The 19,036-nt window shown below is 47.5% G+C and overlaps 11 protein-coding genes across 11 annotated transcripts; all 11 read right to left on the bottom strand.

The window, feature by feature from the left end:
• Positions 1-17: 17 nt before the first annotated feature.
• On the bottom strand, positions 18-2,157 carry ONS95_007236 (uncharacterized protein). Its single transcript, XM_058500735.1, has 2 exons — positions 786-2,157; positions 18-730 (listed from the first exon to the last, which is right to left on the bottom strand). Exons 1-2 carry the CDS (start codon positions 1,275-1,277, stop codon positions 92-94), a joined length of 1,131 nt encoding a protein of 376 aa, XP_058349552.1. The 5' UTR covers positions 1,278-2,157; the 3' UTR covers positions 18-91.
• A 1,025-nt stretch (positions 2,158-3,182) lies between these two features.
• On the bottom strand, positions 3,183-3,887 carry ONS95_007237 (uncharacterized protein; the record flags this gene model as incomplete). Its single annotated transcript, XM_058500736.1, has 4 exons — positions 3,183-3,200; positions 3,264-3,532; positions 3,601-3,756; positions 3,812-3,887. 4 exons carry the CDS (start codon positions 3,885-3,887, stop codon positions 3,183-3,185), a joined length of 519 nt encoding a protein of 172 aa, XP_058349553.1.
• A 38-nt stretch (positions 3,888-3,925) lies between these two features.
• On the bottom strand, positions 3,926-5,350 carry ONS95_007238 (uncharacterized protein; the record flags this gene model as incomplete). The annotated part of the gene is made up of 5 exons (XM_058500737.1): positions 3,926-4,230; positions 4,330-4,793; positions 4,854-4,957; positions 5,008-5,070; positions 5,159-5,350. The coding sequence occupies 5 exons, from the start codon at positions 5,348-5,350 to the stop codon at positions 3,926-3,928; spliced, it is 1,128 nt and encodes a 375-aa protein (XP_058349554.1).
• Positions 5,351-5,462: 112 nt separating this feature from the next.
• Positions 5,463-5,794, bottom strand: ONS95_007239 (uncharacterized protein; the record flags this gene model as incomplete). The annotated part of the gene is made up of 2 exons (XM_058500738.1): positions 5,463-5,681; positions 5,753-5,794. 2 exons carry the CDS (start codon positions 5,792-5,794, stop codon positions 5,463-5,465), a joined length of 261 nt encoding a protein of 86 aa, XP_058349555.1.
• An 86-nt stretch (positions 5,795-5,880) lies between these two features.
• Positions 5,881-6,192, bottom strand: ONS95_007240 (uncharacterized protein; the record flags this gene model as incomplete). The annotated part of the gene is made up of 1 exon (XM_058500739.1): positions 5,881-6,192. The coding sequence occupies one exon, from the start codon at positions 6,190-6,192 to the stop codon at positions 5,881-5,883; it is 312 nt and encodes a 103-aa protein (XP_058349556.1).
• Positions 6,193-6,452: 260 nt separating this feature from the next.
• Positions 6,453-7,676, bottom strand: ONS95_007241 (uncharacterized protein; the record flags this gene model as incomplete). Its single annotated transcript, XM_058500740.1, has 1 exon — positions 6,453-7,676. One exon carries the CDS (start codon positions 7,674-7,676, stop codon positions 6,453-6,455), a length of 1,224 nt encoding a protein of 407 aa, XP_058349557.1.
• An 18-nt stretch (positions 7,677-7,694) lies between these two features.
• Positions 7,695-8,501, bottom strand: ONS95_007242 (uncharacterized protein; the record flags this gene model as incomplete). The annotated part of the gene is made up of 2 exons (XM_058500741.1): positions 7,695-8,140; positions 8,216-8,501. The coding sequence occupies 2 exons, from the start codon at positions 8,499-8,501 to the stop codon at positions 7,695-7,697; spliced, it is 732 nt and encodes a 243-aa protein (XP_058349558.1).
• A 655-nt stretch (positions 8,502-9,156) lies between these two features.
• ONS95_007243 (uncharacterized protein) lies at positions 9,157-11,665 on the bottom strand. The gene is made up of 4 exons (XM_058500742.1): positions 10,894-11,665; positions 9,953-10,834; positions 9,659-9,902; positions 9,157-9,611 (listed from the first exon to the last, which is right to left on the bottom strand). Exons 2-4 carry the CDS (start codon positions 10,755-10,757, stop codon positions 9,356-9,358), a joined length of 1,305 nt encoding a protein of 434 aa, XP_058349559.1. The 5' UTR covers positions 10,758-10,834; positions 10,894-11,665; the 3' UTR covers positions 9,157-9,355.
• A 55-nt stretch (positions 11,666-11,720) lies between these two features.
• ONS95_007244 (uncharacterized protein) lies at positions 11,721-14,503 on the bottom strand. The gene is made up of 3 exons (XM_058500743.1): positions 14,233-14,503; positions 13,999-14,182; positions 11,721-13,951 (listed from the first exon to the last, which is right to left on the bottom strand). The coding sequence occupies exons 1-3, from the start codon at positions 14,434-14,436 to the stop codon at positions 11,811-11,813; spliced, it is 2,529 nt and encodes an 842-aa protein (XP_058349560.1). The 5' UTR covers positions 14,437-14,503; the 3' UTR covers positions 11,721-11,810.
• Positions 14,504-14,950: 447 nt separating this feature from the next.
• Positions 14,951-15,127, bottom strand: ONS95_007245 (uncharacterized protein; the record flags this gene model as incomplete). The annotated part of the gene is made up of 1 exon (XM_058500744.1): positions 14,951-15,127. The coding sequence occupies one exon, from the start codon at positions 15,125-15,127 to the stop codon at positions 14,951-14,953; it is 177 nt and encodes a 58-aa protein (XP_058349561.1).
• A 120-nt stretch (positions 15,128-15,247) lies between these two features.
• ONS95_007246 (uncharacterized protein) lies at positions 15,248-18,510 on the bottom strand (the record flags this gene model as incomplete). Its single annotated transcript, XM_058500745.1, has 2 exons — positions 15,248-18,377; positions 18,428-18,510. 2 exons carry the CDS (start codon positions 18,508-18,510, stop codon positions 15,248-15,250), a joined length of 3,213 nt encoding a protein of 1,070 aa, XP_058349562.1.
• Positions 18,511-19,036: the final 526 nt, after the last annotated feature.

A 19,036-nucleotide genomic window follows, 5' to 3' on the forward strand; every position in this document is an offset into this window, starting at 1 on the left:
CTTTGGAAGCTCCAACACAACATCGTCTAGAGATGAAAGCGAGAGCCGTTTCCGTTCTTGATGTTTTAGATCATTCAGTCTATATCATTTCCTATACTACCAAGTTTGTGCCCTTCGAGAACACATTATTTGGGTCATATATCTTCTTCAACTCCGCCAACCTTGGGAAATTCACACCAAAGACAGTTTGGCCCGGATCTCCCAAACTATCATAATTGCTATACTCTCCAACACTAGTCTTAGTTGTGGAGTCTGTCCCTTCGGCGATCTTCTTTTCCAACTCATTTCTAGTCTTTATTGACATTGTTCTCGTCCATTGTCGACAAATAGAGTCATTCTCAGGCTTGGTCCATCCAGGGAGGAACGCAAGATTTCCATAGGCTCCTCGGTTTGCAAATGACGTGGCAGTTTGCGAAACTTCTAAGATTTTCTTGAATGGCACGCACTCCCATAGGACCATTGTCGCTCCGGCGTCCGGGTTCTGAGTGATGAACACAAGCCAGTCGTCAAAGATGCTCTCGGCGAACTTCGTGTCAAGTGGTGCGAGGAAAGCCGAGCCTTTCACGGTCCTACGTAATCCGTGGAACATGGCTGCGTTTAGCATTTCGTTCACTTCGCTGTAAGGCATTATGCTCGTTTGGTCGACAAGTGGATTTAAGGCCAATATTTCCTTGAAGTACGATTTGCCTTCTTGCTCAGTACCATTGTAGAAAACAACGACCATGATAATCTAGTAGAATTATGGTTAGTCATTGAGCCCCAGATTTCATTTATTCAACACATACCGGTTGCAAAGCTGGAGGCGGCGCACCAAAACCGAGGAGAAGAGCAGACTTCCCTCCTTGATCAACAAGCACCTCGTTACCGATCTTGAGCAATGAGTCGAGCTGTTCCCTGGGAAATACAAACATGCCGGCCCAGACAGGTGCTGTCTGTTCATGGGCCTGGTACACAAACTTGGTAAACACACCGAATCCAATCCCAGCTCCCCTCGCAGCCCAGAATAGATCCGGGTTTTTGGTTTCAGTAGCAGTAACAATGCTTCCATCAGCAAGCACAGCTTCGACTTCCAACATATTGTCGATTACCATTCCATGCGCCGGAGTGAGATATCCGTACCCTCCGCCTAGCGTCAACCCTCCAACTCCCGTATGGTTGACAGTTCCCCCTACAGCAGCCAACCCAAACTTGGCAGCTTCCCTGTCAACATCAGCCCACAGGGCACCCCCTTCAACAGTCGCGGTCTGAGCTTTCTTATCTATAGTCACATTCCGCATCTTCGACAAATCAATGCAGACACCTCCATCTGTGGACGAAGCACCGCTTGTCCCATGCCCGCCACCGACAACGGCTAGCTCAAGCCCTTGAGATATACTGAATAGAACTGTCTTAGAGACTTCTTCTGGCGTGGTGGGAAAAACGACGATGCCCTACAATGTAATATCAACAAGAGTTACACAGCAAAATGTCTTGAAATCGGTTGGACTCACGGCTGGCTTCTCCGCAGCAGCAGACCATCGCTTGAGACTCTGCTCGTAGTTCTCCGACTCCTTTGTCACAACATCCGCTTTTTCAGATAACGTCCCCTTGAACTGCTGCACTGCCGCGATATCGATAGCCATGATTTGCGATTAGCCCAGTTTAGGTCAATCTTGTTGTTCCTTCGAATATTCCAATCTCAATATGTCTCACAATCAAGCAACCTAGCAAGACGAGACAGAAAGGCAAGTAAGTAAGGAATATAATAAACTTATGTTCAGGCCAACTGACCACACTTTACAGCGGCGCAACAGTCCCTTATATGTATTTTCCCAATCCTCGAATCTCCCCTCTGTCATGCAGGTGGTTTACACATGCACACGTGACCCGGGCCCGGCGTTCACCAGCAAATCATTGATCCGACAACCTACATGCTCACGCCACATCAGGCTTTCAATGTAAGGCCTAGCGCTAGAATAAGCTTGATTTGAAACTTGGAAGACGCTCTTGTACGTCGGCGATGTCAGATCGAGTTACTCAAGTATTACCTACATGCGCCACAAGCTGAACATCTGCCCGCTTGTGCATCCACTCGACTGCATTTCCCTCGTAGGCACGCTTACTAGCAGTCTCATTGCAGCTTTAAGAAAGACTACCCACAATAATGTTTCGGCTACAGTTGTTTAATTGGATGCTGTTGAATGAAGCTGCAGCTCCACAGCGCTCCACTGTGCTCATTCCAAGACTCGCGGTTCCACTCTCCAAGCCCTCGCTCTCGCTCCCAGTTGCAGCAAACCCATTCCCGGCATGACGGTCATAACCTGTGTTTGGTATGAAGGAAAGACTGAAGTCCTATGGAAGCAGAATACGAGTAGCTCCCAGGATGGTACTTGTCAGATATCCGGCACATCGCTCAGGACGTTGAGGTTGCTCATGAACCGGATACTGTAAGTAGACTTGCACATACACGTGCAAGCTCAGCTAGTATGAGATCAATTTTACACTCTAACAGTTTAGTTATGATTGGGATTGGACGTATATTACGTGAGAAGTTGTGGTCAAATCCCAATTACCACAAAAAACTACACTTACGACGGTTACGATATCGTCGAACCTCTTCTCTCCACTCTACCATCTCCTGAGCTATACTTAGGGCGAGCATGGTACAGAGGCGCACCTGCGTTGGTACAAAGGCGCCAACGTTTCCGGAATTTAGTTGGCTAGGTGGCCATGTAGTCAGGTGATCATATGCCACCCACTGCCACCAGCATAATGCCATTGTCAGTATTCCAACACTTCCAGAGCAATATTTGACTATTCATTCCGTAGATAATTCCTAAAGCCCTATAGATTGAGTTGGGGAGTATTGATTTAATTTCATATTTCATAAAGAGCTGATAATAACATGAGGGACGTTGAACTCATTATTCCAAATCCAATCTTCAACTCCAGGAGGATTTATAGACCATATAATTAAGAAGCAAGTACACCGTAATTGTCAATCTACATCTGTAACAGACTAAATCTTACTTGATGGTAAATACATTCGCCGGGCGAATATTATATCTGCAAGTTGCATGTATTCAAGAATTCGTACAGCAATGTGTCTCTGTTGATACAGCAGTGTGTCTCTGTTGACGAGTTCCTCCTCATTCTAAATTCATCAGCTTAGTCTTCGAGGCAGCCTCCCAGCCATCACTACTTTAGTAGAGTTTGTGACGCTAGAACATGAGTTAGCGATACAAGAACAGATCATAAGAGCAAACATAATCCAGGGAGCTTACCCCAAGAAAAAGGGAACTGATAAACGCCAGAGCAGAACCGGCAAGTATTATCGCAAATACGTTGCTGATCGCCAATGTTACTTGATCAATGACTGATTGTTGAACTGTCTGACTGAGACTTTGGAAAGAAGCGCTGTGCGTGCCCGTGATCAACTGCAATAGTTCCGGGCGCGAGCGATCAGGCAGGATTTGGCCAAGTTTTTCCGCACCGATGTTGTTGTAGAGAGTCCCTGAAATTCCAAGAAAGGTGATCGCTCCAATGTTTTGTGCTAGAGGAGAAAAATATGTCAGCCGTTGCGTTTTTTTTTATCAGTTGTTGGATGCGGTAAGTTCTTACCTCCTACCATCGCCCCAACTGCGTTGCCGGCATCCGAAGTGTCAACGAGAGCTTGTGCTACCGCAACACTGGCTGTCAATATCGATCCAACGCCCATGCCAATGAGTGCTGTGAAGCTGTAGATGGCACCGTTTGATGTTTTGGAATCAATTAGGACTTTTGGCACATCAGCGAATAATGAATCTTACTGGGGGAGTAGGACCGCGCTTACACATAAGAGACGAACCAGCAAGAGTGGCAGCCGAGCCAAAAATATACCACGGTGTGTAGTACCCGAGTTTAGGCATAAGAGCTCCGTTGAGAAAAGAAAAGAACACGACCATGCTCATGAGTGGTAAAAGACGAACACCAGCCTCCAGAGCGCGATCGCCCCTTGTATCTGAAAGATTAGTGGCGTGTAGTATATGGTGGTGTTCATAGTGCCGGCAATAACGAAAATTTGAAACTGGAGGATGACGAGTTCCAATCTCTTCGCAAAGTGGCCGGGGTACAATCGACTATCCTTCGAAATGCCAGGATGGTAGATGGTGACGAGAACAAAGACGATGAGGAAAACTCCTGTCATTACCCAAAGCGCAATTTCAGTTCCGCTACCAAAGCTATAGTAGCTACCGCCGAATGTGAGCGCCACTGTTTTAGTCAAAGTCAGCTTTGATCTGCAGATTACCATGAGAGAAGCGGATGGCTGGGGAAAAGGAAATATGAAGGGTCTTCCATAACGCGACTTACTCGCATAGCATGCGGTTCCAGCCAGGAATATAACAATGCCCAACCAGTCTTGAGCCTGGACTTTTTTCCAAAACGGGATATCAAGCGGGTTGATGCTAGGCAAGCAAAAAATTATCGCAGGAGCAAAGATGGCAGCAACTACTAGATTGATGTAGAATGACCATCTCCACGTAGCAGAACTCTGGGCAAAAGCGCCACCAATAACGGGGCCAATTACCGAGCCAATGCCATACACGATTACGATCCCTGAGAAGTATAGAGGTCGCTCATGGTTGTTAGTAGACATGGCAACAGAGGTGAGCCCACCGGCATAGACCCCGCAACCAAAAAAGCCTTGGACGAATCGACCGAATATCAAAACATCCATCGTCGGGGCAGCGCCACAAATAGCACTACCTATTTCGAAGCCGAGGACCATGCTGATAAAATACCATTTCACGTTGAACATGGCTAATGCTTTTCCACTAGAGATTATGAATTGTCAGTCTGGATTTCCGACAAAGATGTTCAAAAGCGGCACTCACTGTGGAAGAATGGCCACGGTGCCGAGACTCAATGCAACTGCGATCCATGATAATTTGTCAACCTCATCAAAAGTATCGATGATTGCGGGCTGGATATCTGCAACCTGGATGCCATCAGCGCGGTTGAAAACATCAAATACAATAAGGCACTTACGATTGTACCATCAATGGCGAAGAGAAGGACGGTCGAGAGAATCGAGGCGTAGGCAAGGAACCACTAGACGGTGTCAGCAATGTGGTTACTTGAGAGGTACTACTAAGCAGCAGCAGCCACGAGGCCGGAATGATAGGATTTGGATGCAAACCTTAATGCCGACGGCAGATCTCACCGGGCCGGAGGCAACTTCATCCTCCACATCGGCATTCAATCTAGCCACAGGCGAGCTGTCATGGCCCGCATTTGCTTTGTCGGTAGCCAAGGGCTGGGACGATTCGGGTGTGGTGACTCTGGTGTCTTCTTTCTCGCCAGAAACGTCGATTCGGGCATGAGTAGGCATGGAGGTTGGAATTCGTGGTGAGAGCTGGGTGTCTGGATGTCGAGGAAGGGAGAAGAATGAATCACGGAATATAACTTATATGGGATGACCCCCGTTACAGAAAAATTGATTTCTAACTTGTTAACGGGGCGATCTTGGTAAGCGTTTCTGAAATTGCAGATTGATCATCTTCCGAAATGCTATGTGAGCTCCTGGAGTTCTGAAGCAGTGCAATTAAAGTAAGCATGCCATTGCCAATGTTGGCCCAAAAGGGACGGGTTCGACGACGTATGAAGACGGCCATTTCTCCCTTGGGATTGCACACGTCGGGAAAAAGCCTCGGGATCATTTCCTGTCAACGAATTAGCTGAACGGGGGAAATAATATACTACTGCGCTGACAGTGTGAAGTCTGTAACCTTACCCGCTCCCGCTCCCGCTCCCGCTCCCGCTCTGCTGCCTCCATGAGTTTCGTTTTGGTACCGGAAATGATGGCACTTAAAGTGACAGCACCGTTTCAGATCCAGATGTGAACAGCGCGTATATCTGACTCTACCTTGCCTTGGTCGTTGCATCACCATTCCATTTCGCGTGATTGTGTCCGGCAGGACCGGCACTGGAGTGGTTGGTCGTACCGCTTCCCACTGCTTTTAACTTGCCAGCATCGATCATGTTGTCATTGAAAAACGCGACGATATCGCCCCAGCTGAGGGAGCCAGTATCGCCAGTAAGCATGATCTCTTTGATTTCATGTTCCGTGCTTTGTGGAGCTGCTCTGGTTGCTTTTCTCTCTCTTACATTTTCCGTAAGAATAAATTTTGAGCTTCGAGACTCTGTAACAGTTCTAAGGAGGACATAACGCATGGCTGACTTCTGGATCTTCTAGTCTATCCTGATAGTGCCCGGACCCTTCATGAGATAGGCTGTATAGAGCCCATTCAAAAGGCTTCCATTCCATGCGAAAGATGGTATGGGCGAATGCCAGATGGCCGGACAATCCTGGATAATGGGTATTTCCGGCACCTCAAAGAAAATGAGCCTGAGCGCATTTCATACTTGCCCTGTCCTGCGACTGTGTTTGACCAAGTCAAAGAGAACACCTGAGAAGTTCAATTTCTGCAGCTCTAACATATAGTAATTTCCTCCTCGACCGCACTTCTGAACAGACCATCCACCGAGTCGTCGTTACTCTCGTTTGCTCTGTGATGCAGATATCGACGTAGAGAAACCCCGATTCTCACATACGTACTCAAGTCCCCAGTGCTCTTCTTCAAAACCAGAAAGAAATCTTCGCGATCGGCTCCAGGCAGTTCCACCACACCCACCAACAGACAGGTAACTTTGCCCGAAAGTTTCTCGATCCCAGCCATGTTCATCTCATTCACACCGACATCTGGTAGAATTGTCCGTGTATGCTCTCCGCGCCAAAGAGCATACCGTTTCCCCTCTATGTACCCCTCATAAGTATCGCCTTTTCGCATGTCCTCAACTTTGATAGAAAAACCATGCACGACTCGTCCCCTGACAACAAGCTTGCCACTGTCTTTTCCAATCTTTCCGTACGGATCCAAAGTATTGGGAACAGTGTTTACCTGCAGGATTTCCAAACAGCTGCGAAAGTGCCTTAGTGGAATGTATGTTACAGGCCCTTCAACGGCAGCCCAGGTCCAACTCGGCGCCCTCCAAACCTTGGGCCGTCGATAGACAATCTCCTTGTCCCTCATATCTCTTGACCGATCATCCTCCACGTTCCAAAGGAGCGAAATGGCCAGATTCGACCGCCAATGTCCAGCCAGATACTCATCTTTCTCCCCCGTAGCCAATCTCTGCACTTTCGCGAACTGATTCGCAAGACCCGACAAGGCAGGCAATTTATCTTCATCATATCCTAGCTGCCTTTCAGTAAATTTCATGATAATGTCGTTCCAACTCTGCCGCAGTTCTGAACAGGACAACGTCCCGAATATCTCCGGCTTCCGCACCGAGCGACTGCTAGCTTCGTCATCTTCCTCGATAGGGTCAGAGCTGTGCCCGCACTCGCAATTCCGCCACTCATTACACTCCCAGAACAACTCCTTGGACGTATACCTCAGCAATCGATTCGAGAGAACAGCTTCCTGTAAACACCATCCCCGGCAATTAATAGGTTCAGGTACTGGCCCTCGCCCAATCATGCTGAAATTATCGTGTTCGCGACCAAGTTGCTTGCGGACATACACAGTTCTTTCCTTGTACTTGACTTCTTTCGGTGCTACTCCGAAAGATTGTTTATTGAGAATCCCATGCGAATTTCCAGGTGAGTTATCCCCTGCGATAGTCAAGTGAGCATTGCTGTATACATCGCACATCTTACTCGATTCCCTGGCCTAATCGTCTAGGTCGCCTTGAATGATACACAGGGCATCAATCCAGAGGAATTTCAGTCCTAGTCGACGGGTGATTGTCACTGCATCTTGTAGAGTCCTCGGCATAGCGTTAAAAGCGATGCGTTCAAGATGCTTCTCGTACGTGTCGGCTGTCGTCTTCAGAACGTTGTGAAAGCGTGGATCTCCCCAGCAATAGCTTAGTGCGACGTATTCTCCACTCTGCCCTCGCGATTCAACTAGAAAAGGATCTCTTGTCCCAGCTACGCCGACATCTAACACACGAGTCGGAAGAGCTTTTAGTGTCTCTGAACTGCAAGCCGGGTGGGAGTCGACGCATGTCTTCAGCCAAGATGACGCGAGCTGGAAACATGAATCCGAGGAGGACTCTTCAGTTACTTCCTTCACAGCTCCAATCGTATCGGGCACATCTGGAACACTCTCTCCCACTAACCCAAAAATCATTCACGCCCATCAAGAATTGACATGCGAAAAGTTGAGAAATTAAAAAAAAAACCACCCACCTCTCCTAGAAAATAATTCCACGTACACCCCATCCTTCCTCCAAAACACCTGACATTGCTTCCCCACCGCGACTTTCAATTCGATATATTGCGTCAGGTCTTTCTCATCCCAAGAACTTTTGTAATATGATAAAGCGTCCCATATCAACCTGCACTCTGCGCACGAGGTTGTCGCGATTGAAGACTTGAGATCTGAGACGGTGAAGAACAGACCGGTCCATTTTCCCACTGGCAGGGTTGACAGGATTTGAGGCCGAAGGTTGGAGCAGGTGGTGCAGACTGCCATTGTCGATTTTTGGCTTAAGAGAGTATCTTTTGTCTTGGAGGTTCTGTCTCTGTGTGTGAGTGTGTTCTAAGATTCAAGAGGTGTGCAGAAACCCGACAGAGGAATTGACACCTATTTTGTAGGTGTGTATTGGGGAAGGATTTAGCCCCCACCACCTTGGCGGGGTACAGGGGCAGGTGGTGGCGCACCAGTGGAGATTGCTAGAAACTTCAGGGGCATCTCGCTAAGTCGATTCCGAAAAAGGCATTCAATTCGTGCAGATGTGATGACATGCAAGAGCTGGGGAGAATATGTCAATTGAGAGCCACGGTCGATGAGAGATGGCTGGAAATTGATTGGCAGTGCAGGCGTTTTGAAGGGCCTTGAGCAAATCTCGCTTAGCCTAAAGTCAACATCAATGAGACTTTCCCTCTTCTGGCGACCTAGTAAAGATCAGCAAACAGTACAGTACTTCTTCTCTGAATGATCCATCGGTACAGCTTGTACAGAAACAGGATCCTCCAAATCCTTCTCATCCATCACGTTATTGTCCAAATGCCCTAGATCAAAAACATCAGAATGATACTCTCCGTCAAACAAATTTATCAATCTCTTCGATTCACAAAATTGCAATCGATTTAGAGAAGTCGAGCTTCCTGGACGCGCTACAGAGTTAGGAGTTACGAGAATATTCCATGTAGATTAACATTACTTCTATGCAAAGTTCATACGCTGCAAAAAAGCTTTCAGCGTTGGAGGATAGATAGGGACAGTGCAAGCATTAGTATGAATTGAACTGAACAGGCAGCTCGCTCAGGAATAATCGCCCAGTTACACAGGTGAAAATACCGCTTCATCATGTTTCATTGTTTTGATCAGCCGTCCGACCTCAGATCTCCTAGTTCCCTCGTTGGCCACTTGCTGTTTAATTCCGTTGAGGGTAAAGGTCGATCCCAAGCCCACCTCTTCTCTAGACTAGGATCTAGCTCGCCACATAGCATCTCAACAACATATTTGCCTAGAATAGGCAGAAATTTATACCCATGGAAAGATCCGCAAGTTGCAATGGATAAGCCCTCACAGGCCGAATGAGGAGAAATTATGAAGTCCGAACTTGGGGTCAAAGCCTCCCTGCGAACATTAATTTAGCTTAATATTTTAGGCCAGATTCCACTCACCAGCAGATTCTGAAGGCTTCGAGGTCTTGGTGCAGCTGTTTCTTGCCAAACAATGATTCGGGTCCTTGACGAACATCATCTTTCAAAGCCAATGGTACCTCCCATTGAGCATAGTCCGGCTGACTCGGCGGGACGGACAGCCGTGTGTTGGTGATGGGATGCTTGACTGTGTTTTTGAAAATGACTTGGCCCCAATATTTGACAGCGTTGATATTTGGCAGTGGGAGACAGCCCACATCGCACCCTGTCTTTGTTTATTATTCAAGATGTAGGTGATTTATGGCCACTACATACCTCGTTCGACAGGATTATCATTAATTCCAACTGGTATAACCTCGAGAGCCGAACTCTGCTGAGCCGTCATAGGCGCGACGGCTTCCGTGACAGCGGCTGCAATAATTCTCTGGCCTGCATGAAGATCAATCCACTCAGGGTCGCTGTCAATTAGCAGCTTAGGAGTAAATGCCCCGGTGCAGAGAATGACTCGTTCTGCTGAGAGAGACTCTCCCTTCGCTGTCTTGATGCCAGAACACCGACGTTGACCATGATTGTTGTCAAACTCGATGGCTGTGACCTCAGACGTGATGTATTTCACTCCAAGATTAACGGCAGTCTTGATGGTGTTTTGTAATGCCTCTTTTGCCTCTGCCCAGCCACTAGTCTTGTTCACGAGGACCTCCTTGACGCCGGTGTAATCAGCCTCTTCAAACAGGCCATTATACAAGATGCGAGCCTCCTCAACAGAATATATCTGCAAGTCGGTCTCGACTCCAAGATCTGTGAAGTTCTTCAGCACCTGCTTGGCAAATGATGTGGGCGTGATCCAAATCACACCACTCTCGTGGTAAAACGGTTTCCAGATTGGGTCTGTCCGCCATAGATGCTGTGCTTCAAGGGCGAGCTTAGTGTATGCGATATCGTTGTAGTCAGCACGGACGACTTTGTTCCAGTCCCAAGATGCAGCAACCCGTTTGGAGTCGTCGAACCTATCGCGGTCGATCAGTGTGATACTTGCTTCGGGATGCTTGCGGATGAGGGAAAGCGCAGTTGAGGCGCCAAATACACCTGATCCGACGACGATATATGATGAAGGGGACATATTTGAGGTTTATTGGTGGAGAGTATTGGATATAATACTTGTCGTTGGAACGGTAGAGAGTTGCAAGTTGTGAGGAGCTGCAGGGAGTGAGCTGGGCTGCGGGGTGGGCCATGATAAGAATGCGGGGTTACAGTACTGCAGGACACACCATGGAGAAAGTGGTTGGTTTTGGTTCCACAGTTGGGGTTCTCAAAGTTGTACGACCCTTATTTGATTCGACCCTCCTTCGCTTGCTGTCTGACGTAGGAACTTCTTCTGAATCAGCGTAAAAAGCTGCATATTGCATTTGCTCAACCTGGTTAATGATTCGTTGATTCGTGAATGAATTCCAGCCGAGCGCACATGTACCTTAAATGTAACTTAAACTTGCTCGGATCTTTCTAGTCTTGAGTAGCCAACTCCCAAAGTCCTACAATTTGTCTTCTTCAAAGAATCCAGAAGCAGGATGTTCACGAAGAGGAGGACAAACTTCTTTTCAACTGGGAGATTGCTCCTTCAGGTGGGTAGATTTCAATGAGTAATCTGAGCACTCGGCTTCTTTGATTGCAACTCTGCCAACTTGTAGCAAAAACTCAAAGTAACTTGTTTGATGGCTCTCGTCTCTGAATTTTACCTGCTGTTGGAAGAGATGGACTGCGAATTGCCTGGAGACTTCTTGAGACTCGGTCGAGGGATCTTGGTTGTGTCATTCTCCTGCAAAAACGCGAAGGAGGCGGGGGTTAGGCTCACGATAGAGGTTTCTCCGTGGTTTTTGCCAGAGAGCTTGAACTTGTTAGTGGACTATTGGTTGTTAGATTGGAAGCTTATTATCTTTGTTTTTCGATCGCGATTTTGCGTGCTAGCTTGGTGCTTGGCTTTGGGGCGACAGGTCGGGTATTTCACTCGTCGAAATTGAAATCTTAGCGAGGTGAAGGAGCTTAATAGCTATCAATTATTATTACAGTGAAAAGAGTTGCATAAGTACCTCATTTATATTTGCTAGAGTGGTGTATGGCCTGAAACATGCTATCTCTGATTTTGTTCCTCATCGTACTTCATCATCACTTCCACTGATCAAACAAGATATATTCTCCTTCTCTTCAGCCCCTCTTTCCAAGTATCTTCCCCCTCCGGCCCTGCAAAATTCCATGTCTTACTTCCCCTCACCTGTATCCCTCCAGGCAAACAGACAATCTCCGGATCCAAGCTACGATTCATCCCGAAATATCCCACACGTGTAAATATATCGCCATCTACACGTTTTAAAACAAGCCCAGCAGGACTCATAGATCTTTCTACCTCAAGGAGCCAGAACTCGCATTCTTCTTTCTCGTTTGAGGGGGAATTGCTATTTCCGTGATCACGTAAATGACTCGCGAGACCATGAATGGAGCGATGGCTATCACTTGAGCCTGATGCAGGATGCCCAGAACTTGGAGTCTCGGGTTGCAATGCGTTGAATACTGCTTCCTTCACGTCGGCCACTGGAGTAAAAGGTATCTCCGAGTCAGGACATACCAGTGAAGCCGGTTCCGGCACGACTGGCATTTGTATCCTTATTATGCCATCACCAATAAATATTGAAGCACCTCCATCGTCAACAGGATGTTGTACGCTGGTGTCAGCAAGCGACTGTGGATTGAATGAAGCCTCATATTTCTCACTCATCTCCGCGAAGAAGACCGGATTGTCTGGTATTATGTAGTCCTGGTATTCAAATGGTTCTCCATGAGCGACGATGACGAAGTTGGCTGTGAGTTCTTGCCAGGCCATTGAACACATTGGCCCTTTTATATCCAGATAGCTGAAGTTTAATCCTCCGAAGGGATTGATTCGGGTTGTAAGCTCAACGTGGAGGTCATTGATCTCGACAAGAGATGTGTGGTATTCATCATTGTCCCGAGTTGCCGAGCTCTCGAAACAAATAGGAACTCTGCTTGACATTGGCGACCAAGATGGCGCGACGTACTTTCTTAACCATATGGAAGAGTCTTGCGATTCTGTTAATGACATATCAAATAATCGACCACGGAGATACGAGATTGTGTCTGCTTTCGGATGTCCCCTTGTACCCACTCCACTTTCTTTGCTATTGCCGGATCGGCGCCATAGAAGGCCGCGGGGTAAAGAACGCCTCCAAAGACCTGCAGCATAAGTTCCTCCCTCAGGCGACTGATGCTCCGCAGCTAGTGCAGACAAAGCCGCAAGCTTGTCTGTTTGGAAACTCAATGACCTTTGCGAGTAGTTTTCCAGGACCGGGAACCAAGCAAGCCGCAATCCAATGTCATCGTTAGGCGGCGTCGGTCGGTCAACATATCTCAGTGTCTGGTCTGCTGAAATTGATCCATCTTCTATCGTGATTTTCATGACTCCCGAAGTGGGCTGTGGGTTTGGCAGAAAGGCTGGGGGAATATCCAGTCCAGAGATTCTCCATCTCTCTTTGCAATGCCACTGCGGTGGTCCGGAACCAAAAATAACAAGCCTAGGCGCGAGAGTCGATTCTTGATACGTCCATGCTCTGGTGTTAATGTGTTCTTCAGAGAACAACTTTACTTTATGGCCCATGTAGGGATCTGGACATAAGTAGACCCAATCAATGACCTTGCGTTCTTGAGTTTCTTCATCTGCTTGGCTGAGAAATGGCAAACACAAGGATTTATCGAGACGAAGTTGAACATCCGCTCGGTCTTCCAAGAAACCTTGTCCGCAGTCCTCAGCAGAAGCAGCTGAGATAGTCATGGTAGCGTTCTTGTAGATATTAGACATAGCAACGATCTCTTTGTCCTTGTCTTCTGTCGAATCTTGAATAATGCACAGTGAATCAATCCACAAATACTTGATGCCTAGTTTCCGTGTCGCGGTAATGCTATCCTCGATTGTTTTTGGGAGAATCCTGGCATCTATGCCCTTCTCCGTGAAATCTTTGATATTGGCTTTGGTGAGCATGATTTGTTTTGTCTTTCCCCAGCAATAGCTCAGTGCGATATACTTGATTTCTTCGTCAGGTTCACATTCATGCACAAATACTCTCTTTGGGTCACTATCTTCGAGTCGTAATACCCTGGTAGGAGATTGATTTGGATTCGGCTTCTGGCATTCCGTGTGATTTGACAGACAATCCATAAGGTTGAGCTTGAAGGAGTCGAATATTTCATCACGGGTAACAGAAGGATTTGGTGGCCCCGTAATAATAAAGTGATCAAGCAATTCAGAACCTGAGAAGTATTAGAATGCCGCTGGGTCACGGTATGGCTCAACTGACGTTTTGTGTAAATTCCAAACGGTATCGCCCAAGACTTGAACTTCCGGTCCCTGATGGTACCAGTCCCTTCATTCATCCAATTGAAACTGAGAGGTTCTCTGATCTCGAAGAGAACAGCTAAAAGAACGCCAGGCGGCGCATCTTCTTGTTTTCTGGCGCTGATTTGGTTACCAGGTTGAAAAATCTATCAAACACGTTAGAAAATGGCAAAGCTTTGAGCATTTATTGTTTGACCTCCTCATTCAAGCTCCATATCTCACAAAGAGCTTGGCACAAGCGACATCCTATCTGTGCAACCTCGAGAAATAAATCGACTGCTCCAAGTTCGATTTCACCCCCTGACAGAATCTGTAAAACATTGTCCGGCGTGAAGATGTAGCAGACGGGACATGCATCTATACATCCATGGGCATCCTCAACTATGTCGCCTGCGCACATGTTGTGGCAGTCTCGCTAATGATGAGATTATTGTGCGCTGTCAGGCTCAGGACGCCGCTCTTCGATGATTTGGAGTTTTTTGCATTTGATGTGGGGAAATGAGCCAGGGGTTATATGCCTCGTTGGGCATTGATATCGGAAAACCTTGGTGCTTTTGTGGAGTGACTTTGCACAAGGGCTGATACAGCTGAAAAGCTCCGCCACCACCATGTAACAGCCATGTTCTCTTTCGCGTCAATTCTGTCCGTAACTGATAGAGCACATCACATTCTGCCGCAAGAATATACCCCCACGCAGATGTAATGGACCGGCGCATTTCTGATAACGATTAAAGTCTAACACGCATATTTTAATACACAATCCTGAAGTTCAATCCATGTTGGTTATCAAATTACTGGCTCCCAGTTCTTAAGACGTATGATCCAGTCCAAGCCGCTTTCATATTAAATTAATTGCCACTGGACCAATCAGCCCGAATTCTGCTGCTTGCGATGTTCAATTCCATATGAGTACTCTATGCAACTATCTCTAATCCGTGATACTCTGGTACATCATATGGCTCTTCGTCTTCGGCATCAACAGGCAAGTGTTGTCTTCTCCGCAAGTCGATTCTCTGTCTCTCCACATTCGTGTATTTCGCTTGATGTTTCCGCTGATGATGCCAGGCATTATTGTAGAGCTTTAAGGCCATGTTGTCCAAAGCATAAGATGAATTATGATAGAGTGACTCAGCATATAGGATTGCCTTACGGCAGTCCCGGCTGCTGAAAATCAGTCTCGGTGGATTTTCGCTCAAGGCATCCTGTTGTATTTAGCAAAGCAATTGTAACAACTGCTCGTGTCTCGCAGCAAGGGCTATTGATAGTATGCTTAGTCCGGCGTTTTTCTTCGTTGTCAGAGACGCAGACGCCCCGTCGTCAAAAATATTCTGAACAGCGGATTCATTGCCAATGAGACTTGCAGCAGCAAAAAGCGCTGTTTTCCCATTTACATCAGCATGGTCCCACCTAGCTCCGGCTTTGATCAGCGCTAAAAGTATTGACTCCGAGCCATTCTGAGCAGCCATCATTAATGGCGTTCTTCCTCCCGGCAGCCACGTTTTGCAGAAGTTTACATCGGCGCCACGAGAGACAAGCAATTCAATTACTGCAGTGTAACCGAGACCAGTGTCACAATTGGCTAGCAGAGCAGTATACCCTTGACTGTCTTTAGTGTCGACTGGTATGCCAGCATCCAAAATGTGCTTCACCATATCAGCGTTCCCGCGACGACAAGCCAAATGCAGGAGACATTGTCCGTGGGCACTTTTGACGTGCAAGTTAGCCCCAGACCTGATCAGGATAGCTAAAGCCTCTGCGTTGTCATTCGCACAAGCCGTTAGAAGTGGAGTGTTCTTCTTGAAATCTCTTCTCTCGATATCAGCTCCCGCCTCGAGGAGCGCAACAACACTTTCAGGCGAGCCGGTCCTAGCTGCATTAAAAAGTGAAGATTGCCCCTCCATGTTGACATAGTCTGGATAAACTCCTAGCTCTAACAGGCATTTTATGCCCATGGCACGCGCCGGATTTTCAGCACACTTCAAAAGCTGTCCCGCCACCCTGGCTTCAGGAGCAAGGTCCTTTATATTTGCACCTGCTCTCAACAACGCGGACATGATTTCTCGATGCCCCATTGCGGCTGCTAGGAATAATGCCGAGTCTCCATTCGAATCTTTGATGTTGACATCGATTTGACGCTGCAATAAAATCTTGACGACCTCAAGCTGTCCTTTAATCGTAGCTCCCAAGAGCGGTGTCTGATAATACGCCACATCGATCCGGGAGAGAATGTCTCTAGCCTCTGCACGGCTATCTGAGTAGAAGATTCGGCGGCGTATTGTTACCGTGTCTGGATGAACTGAATCTAGCTCCAAAATACCTGTGGGGCTCAACAGGCTCGGACATGCGTTATGCTCCAGGAGATACCGCACCATTTCAACATGGCCATTGGCAGACGCAGCGTAGAGTGGAGTGGGGGACACCTCAATGGTACCATGATTCAAAAAGCGACCCCCAGCGTAATCACTGACAGCGCTGGAGAACGTGTCGGCTCCGCATTTGATCAGCATATCGGCAATTTTCAAGTGTCCCATCGAAGCAGCAAGACCGAGAGGTAGACCCTCGATGTTGGTCTCCGTTCCACATCCCGGAACCCCCAACTCGTAGTCTTTATCGAGCAAGTACTCTACCACTTCGGCTTGGCCCTCTCTTATAGCTCGCATGAACGGACACATGCCATGGCCATTGGACAATGGATCCAGACCCCACTCGCGGAAAAGTCGAACAGCGGAAAGTCGGCCAGCAGAAGCAGCGCTCACAAAGGCGACCATTTTCCATTCTTCCAAATAATTGAAGTGAGGATATTCTCCAGCCACTCTGAGAGTTGCCAGTAAAGTGGCAATGACGTCCAAGTTGCAAGTTCTGACTGCCTCATCGAGTTGGTGGATCCCCTTTTGGCCTCGAGATGCAAGAAGTGTACTCGGATGCCAACCATGGTGGCGCAAAAGTTGAGTGCTCTCCATGTGTCCGCTCAGTGCAGCGATCTCCAGAGCGTTGCAATTACTCTCCTTGTAAGTCGTTGTGAAGTCTTCGTACAGTCCCACATCTGGTGAAGTATGGAATCCCAAGATCTCAGTGATGATTGTGGTATGGTTGTTTCTTGCGGCTTCAAGAATCAGATGTCCCCTAATTCTGACCCAGGGACTCTCCTGTGCTCCTGAGGTAGAAGAAATTTGTGGCATACAGAGAACCAGGGCATCCAAGTTGCCACGATGACACGCATTCAGCATCCTGGAATAGAGCCACCCCAGTTTTACATTAGATTTCGGATCCCCAGTGTTCTGTGTACAGTCCTGTAGACGATCCATCATATGTTGCGATATGAAATTATCGTCACTGCTTTCGAAGAACCATCCGGCTGCATGCTGAAAGTAACTGCTAGCTTCGAAGGTCTTTTCTGTCGTCGATATCGCTCGGATCAACGAGCAGTGGTTGGCTGCTAGAGCCCATCCAATGGGCTCCAAGTAAGGATATGTACCCTGGGTTTTCCCATTAGTGTGCCAAGGCCTGAAGGAGAAAGGCAAGTGCTTCTCCAGTAAAAGATCACGATACATGATGTCTCGCTTGTTCTCTGCATGGCCTTCGTATGTGAAGCTCATGGCGTGCCACAACCAGTGCTCTCGAACATAGCTAAGAAGACGATAACGTTCCAGCAGGTGCTCGACAGGATCTGGGTCCCGTGGTATATGTCGGGCATAGTCAATATTCGTAGGACGACTGGCTTTGCCATACGTGATACGACTGAAAAATCTCATAGCATCTACTGATAGGTTTTTGGGCAGACCGAGATCGGAGCCTGCCACGACCCGCTCGATGGCAGCTATACCAGGAGTGATATGTCCATTTTTGTATGGTCCAAGTTGGGTCTCGAAATCTGAGAAGTTCAAGTAAGCAACACAGGTCTCGCCGAGCGCTTCCTGACCTTCTGGATCTGTGAAATGGAAAAACATGTCTTTGGCTGCTTGATTGTCCAAAATGTACTGTTGAACAGTGTAATGGGCGAATTGAACGGTCTTAGTTTCATCGTTGATGATTACTAGATGGTTGCATGCTCTTATCAGTCTGACAAAGTCTGTCGGAATTTTATTAATGTCCCATTTGGTATCGTCGATGCCGAAAGCGATTCCCTCGCAAAGTTCATCCACAATGAGGGGCCGGCGAGCGCAAGTGATCCATCGGAACATTCGGATCACTAGTTCTCGCCGTTGGCTACCTTCAATCCTGCTTAGTAGCCGATCGTAAGTTTCGGTGAGATCTTTCGGTAAGTCGCGTAGAGTTTCTTTGATGGCCTCGTCCGTTTCCGCTATGCACAATTCGTTCAGCTGGAATCGAACCCAAAGAAACCTATATTTATATATAAGTGGTTTTGAGAGGACTAGAGGCCGTAAACTCACATCCCTTTAGCACCGTCTATCAAAGTATCCACTATTGTCTGCCGTAGATCAGGATTTCGGAGAACCAACTCCCCCCCTTCCATCAACCGAGACAGAATGGCTGATGTAATCCGCGATGTCTGTGGATATCTTTGTTTCAGAGATTCGAACTCGAAAATTAGAAGTCTGATTAGCGTGAATTAACGGCAAGATGTCTTCACGACAAGTAATGAAGAGCTTCATAGGAAGTCGGCCTCCTATCAATACCTTCAAGCACTCGCAAAGTTCTGTCCGATCGTCCTCGGCGACCTCATCTATACCATCAAGGACCACTGTGACACTGTCCCATTGCTCTATAGCCATTATTAGAATCTGTAGCACCTCTTTTGTGTCAGGAACTCGCTCTCCGTCGTCATAGACACTGGTAATGTTATTCTCAAGCAAGGCTGGAATCTCTATGTCCTCTAGCATCGCTCGTGCCAGTGCCCCCAGAATCGCTGTAGTCGAAAGGGTTCTCTTATCAGCATGATCGCAGTAATGATAAGCAACGGAATGTTTGAGCGCGTCAGACCTAGCTATGAGGTGATCAATGACACTGGAAACTAGGACTGTTTTCCCACAACCAGCTAC

This window comes from Cadophora gregata (genome assembly GCF_030347475.1).
Source record: "Cadophora gregata isolate MNR1 chromosome Unknown scaffold_19, whole genome shotgun sequence".
NCBI lineage: Eukaryota > Fungi > Ascomycota > Leotiomycetes > Helotiales > Ploettnerulaceae > Cadophora > Cadophora gregata.

Bases quoted from the DNA above. Each gene is read 5' to 3' on its own strand.
- ONS95_007244 (XM_058500743.1), bottom strand. From the start codon at position 14,436: ATGTGCGCAGGCGACATAGTTGAGGATGCCCATGGATGTATAGATGCA. The intron at 14,183-14,232 runs GTCAAACAATAA...CGTGTTTGATAG, and splicing joins TATGGAGCTTGAATGAGGAG to ATTTTTCAACCTGGTAACCA. The intron at 13,952-13,998 runs GTCAGTTGAGCC...AATACTTCTCAG, and splicing joins GTTTGGAATTTACACAAAAC to GTTCTGAATTGCTTGATCAC.
- ONS95_007236 (XM_058500735.1), bottom strand. From the start codon at position 1,277: ATGCGGAATGTGACTATAGATAAGAAAGCTCAGACCGCGACTGTTGAA. The intron at 731-785 runs GTATGTGTTGAA...TAATTCTACTAG, and splicing joins CGCCTCCAGCTTTGCAACCG to ATTATCATGGTCGTTGTTTT.
- ONS95_007243 (XM_058500742.1), bottom strand. From the start codon at position 10,757: ATGTCCCCTTCATCATATATCGTCGTCGGATCAGGTGTATTTGGCGCC. The intron at 9,903-9,952 runs GTATGTAGTGGC...AAACAAAGACAG, and splicing joins TGATAATCCTGTCGAACGAG to GGTGCGATGTGGGCTGTCTC. The intron at 9,612-9,658 runs GTGAGTGGAATC...TAATGTTCGCAG, and splicing joins GAAGCCTTCAGAATCTGCTG to GGAGGCTTTGACCCCAAGTT.